The sequence below is a fragment of the Tauraco erythrolophus genome, chromosome 4, assembly GCF_009769465.1.
Source record: "Tauraco erythrolophus isolate bTauEry1 chromosome 4, bTauEry1.pri, whole genome shotgun sequence".
NCBI lineage: Eukaryota > Metazoa > Chordata > Aves > Musophagiformes > Musophagidae > Tauraco > Tauraco erythrolophus.
Window position 1 is genome coordinate 81,282,363 of NC_141468.1, and position 3,891 is coordinate 81,286,253.

At 34.8% G+C, this 3,891-nt stretch overlaps 1 protein-coding gene across 1 annotated transcript; it reads right to left on the bottom strand.

Moving 5' to 3' along the window:
- Nucleotides 1-288: 288 nt before the first annotated feature.
- Nucleotides 289-3,367, bottom strand: IAPP (islet amyloid polypeptide). The gene is made up of 3 exons (XM_009983632.2): nt 3,288-3,367; nt 3,007-3,141; nt 289-475 (listed from the first exon to the last, which is right to left on the bottom strand). The coding sequence occupies exons 1-3, from the start codon at nt 3,365-3,367 to the stop codon at nt 289-291; spliced, it is 402 nt and encodes a 133-aa protein (XP_009981934.2).
- Between the last annotated feature and the right edge of the window lie 524 nt (nt 3,368-3,891).

Consider the following 3,891-nt stretch of genomic DNA (forward strand, 5'->3'; position numbering starts at 1 on the left):
CAATTAATTTTCCATTTATTATTGTGAGATATATATGTATTTTTTTACAAAGGAATTTGACAAGCAGATTTCTGGAGTTCTTAATGGAGTTGAAACAATAGCCTATGCATGTCATTGTACATGCATAGTGAAATGATGGACATAAATCACATACTCTCACACATGCACACACAGAAAACAAGGCACTGTTAAGACTGTACAAGTAATAAATGACTGAGAGGTTATTGATACATTAAAAACTGAGCTCCTAATGAAAACTGTATCAGTAGTCATTTTAACACCCTAAAGCTATGCCTTATTTTGGGGTTCTCTGCTTAAAAGCCCAACTGTGTCCCTCTTTCCGTATGTATTGGACCCCACATTTGTAGGTGAATAAATTGCTCCAATGTTGTTGCTGGAACGAACTAAAAAGTCAGCCAAGCGTTGTGTCACACACGTAGCAGTGTTGCATTTCCGCTTCTCCAGGTGGTGACTACTAAGGTAAAACAAAAAGAGCCAGGATTAAGTCAAATGATGAGCAATCAAGTGTGCCACTTCTAATAGGCATTTGAGCTGTGCTAATGTGGGAGTTCTTTTAATATGTGCACAAATACAGGAACATTACAATTTTCCTACCACCTACTTTGTGCCTGAAAAAAAGTCTTGCGCTGCACGCTATTATCAGTTTTAATGATGGGAATTATTTAAATGCAAAGACCTTAACAGTCATATGTCATTGTTATTGATATTCTACATAGCAGTTTATGACATCTAGAAAACCTGCAATGATAGTATAGTTAAGACAGTAAGTGAAAACAATGACTAAATGTTTAGCTTTAAGCTGAACTTCTAAATCTATTTAGAGCTCTTGCTGATATCATGAGGATTACTAACATAATGACAATTGCCAACATTTATTTTGTTCTCTTGTTCCCACAGAATCATATCCTGCTCTCACTGAAGTGAACAGTAATTTTCCAGTCCACATCAAGTGGATTGAGCCCAGAGACTTTCTCCCAACTGCGACACATATCATGAGAGGTGGCAGGAGTTGCCAACTTCTGCTGACTTTAGTACCACTTAAGATTTTGCTCTGTCTCAACAGAGATTTCTTCACTAGTGAAAAGCAGCCACATCTTTGTTGCATCACCAGCAACTTGAAATTGCTGTTGTGATAGGAGAGAATCATTTGCTGGATGAAACCTTAAAGAGTGTCCATGGAAGAATCCATATCTAAAAAAACCCATTTTGTGGTCTGAACCAACAGACCATTTATGATCTGTAACTCCATGTGGAACTTATGTAGCATGATATTTATTTATTGGTTTTGATCACAACAAAACTTGTTGTTAGCTTGTGAGAACTTGGGAATTCAAACTTGTTTCTTAGACTACTGCCTTGTTCCTTTGGACAGAATTGCTTGCTGAGGTTGCTTATTGATTTCTTGTTAATTTTCTTGGGCTTCTTCATGTTGATGTGGCATGAGGTAGAAAACAGTTTGCAGCAAAAATTTACTGTGAAGAGTGACAATTTCCCAATTTCAAACTCTGAGCAATTACCAATGAGTACATTTTCCTATCAATTGACTAAATCTGTTATCTAAAATGTCATTTATTCTTTTAGAGTTATTTGTATTAATCTAAGAATCCAAATGGAATAGCAATTGTGAGAGAAATGTCTGTATTATACTGGTTCTTCACTGGCAAATCGACAGCAATTTCTAAGCAATTAATGTTTTAAAAATGTAATTGTATTTAAAGGAAATGGTCAGGCAGGTCTTAATATAGCTTCTCTTAGGTTTCCATGGGTATTTCTATTGAAGAGTTTAATCAAGCCCTTAACATGTGAGGTTCAAACAGCAACTGGTTCTCATGAAAATCCTGATTAGTTTGTGGAGGCAGAATTCTCTTCCTTGTTAAAGGTACAAAATCAGGCCCTGACACTCCAAGTTTAAAACTCTAGTCCTTATAGGAAGATACTAGATTTCTAGCTGATGTCTAGCCTGGCTGAACCTGTTAACTCTCTGATCTGTAGCCTTTAATTGAATATGTGCTTCAATGGACAGTTCACTCAGTAAGAGATTGTAAACCAAGGCCCCAGAAAAGCAGATAAGGTAGCCACCCTCATAAAGGTGATGCCTTGTGTTTCAGTATTACAATTTTTTTTTTTTTTAAGTAATAGCTGTAAAAATCTGGGAACTTAGTCTCCATTATTAAAATATTTTGGAAGACAACGAAACGATCATATAATAACAACATTTTTTTTAATAAAGTCAGAGAGAAAGGAGCAGGAAACTTCCAAAATGTGTATTTGCTGAATCTATCTGTAACAGAACTGTCATTGAAAGAAATTTACTCAAAAGCCTGATGAACAGTTAGAATAGTTCAGTGTTGTTTATCTTTTAGTAAAAATTGCAAATATTTTTGAAATGCTATTTTGTTCATTTAAAAGTTACCTGAAATTGGATTTATGGATTTATAAACATGAATACATTTTGTAGAAGTTAAATTCTATCAGAGCAAATTGCTTCTTTTCTTTCTTCTCAGGATTAAATTGATATTTAACTCTCTAATGAAATATTACTTACTTACTGCAAATAGTTAGGTTATAAAATAGTTCCATTCTAGCAGAGCATTAGTGTTATTAAGAAGGGTATATTTTCTTTTTTTTCCTCTTCAGGCTTGGAAATGTGACAAATTTAAATAAAAAAAGCCCTTTCAAAATACACCTTTTTTTTCTCGAGGTAATGTAGTATTTGTAGGCTGTTTCATTTATGAAAGCATTATAATTGTAAAGTGGTTAAATGTACTGCAACTTTTGTCTCTGACTTTCACTTTCTACCCTGAATGCTTTGATCTTTATGCTTACAGAATGGCTATATTTACATCAAGAAGGGTATTTTAAGCTCTCTTTGAGAATAAACAACAAACACAAAGAATCTCCAGTAACAGAATATCACTGCCACAAGGTTTACTTCATAATTTAATCCTAACTGATATGACTAGAAGAAACACAGAAAATCAATACCTTTTTGTCTTTGCTGCTGGTCGATCTGGCATTTCTTCACTAAGTGCTGAGAGTGTATTCTGTGACATTACTGGCAATATCCATCCTTGTCTCTTGGAAGTATCATCAAACAGATCATCAGCCACAGATAGTAATCTTTAAATAACAATAAAATACTCCGTGAAATTGAATAGCTCTATTTTTGCTCATATTATTTGAGACATGAAAGCAAAAGCAATTCATGCAATAATCTGAACACTTTTTCTCCTAAAAAGAAATAAATATGATTATTTATTACTCACTTCTCAATAGGTGTAGCTTCCAAACAGCTCAGAGTGACAGAAAGTGCAATGAAGAAAACTGACAGCTTTAGGTTGCACATCATTGCTTCCAAACTTTCTGAAAAGAATAATGATTCAGAACTGAAAGCAAACCCAAATACTCTTCAGCGTATCCTACTACTGATGCCTATTCTGTCCTAAATGAACAGCAGCTAGTCTTTTTCACAGGCTAGAGTAGAAAAATGATCCCCCTAAGTTAAGTCACACAACACAGTTTCAGACATATAGCTCTCAACATAAATGTTCATTTTCCATCTAGTAGTTTCAGTCCTTTCCTTTATCTCTGGTTTGCATTTCCTGACATGTCCCAGTCTCAAATTCTGATCTCAGGTGCAATTTACCTTGAAGTTATCTTAGCCTTTACCTGAAAAATGCTGTTGATTAATAATGAGAAACATTGTGCTTTCATGAAAGCACATCTGTTGCACTGCATCTTAAGAAAGAAATAAAGGGAAATTGTTTACCTTTTAGTAGTCAGGGAGCTAAGTGAAGAAGCCTGTGTTAGCAAGAAGGGTGCACGCAACAATTCCACGCTTGCATCTAGCTCTGGAGTATCCCTTTTCCC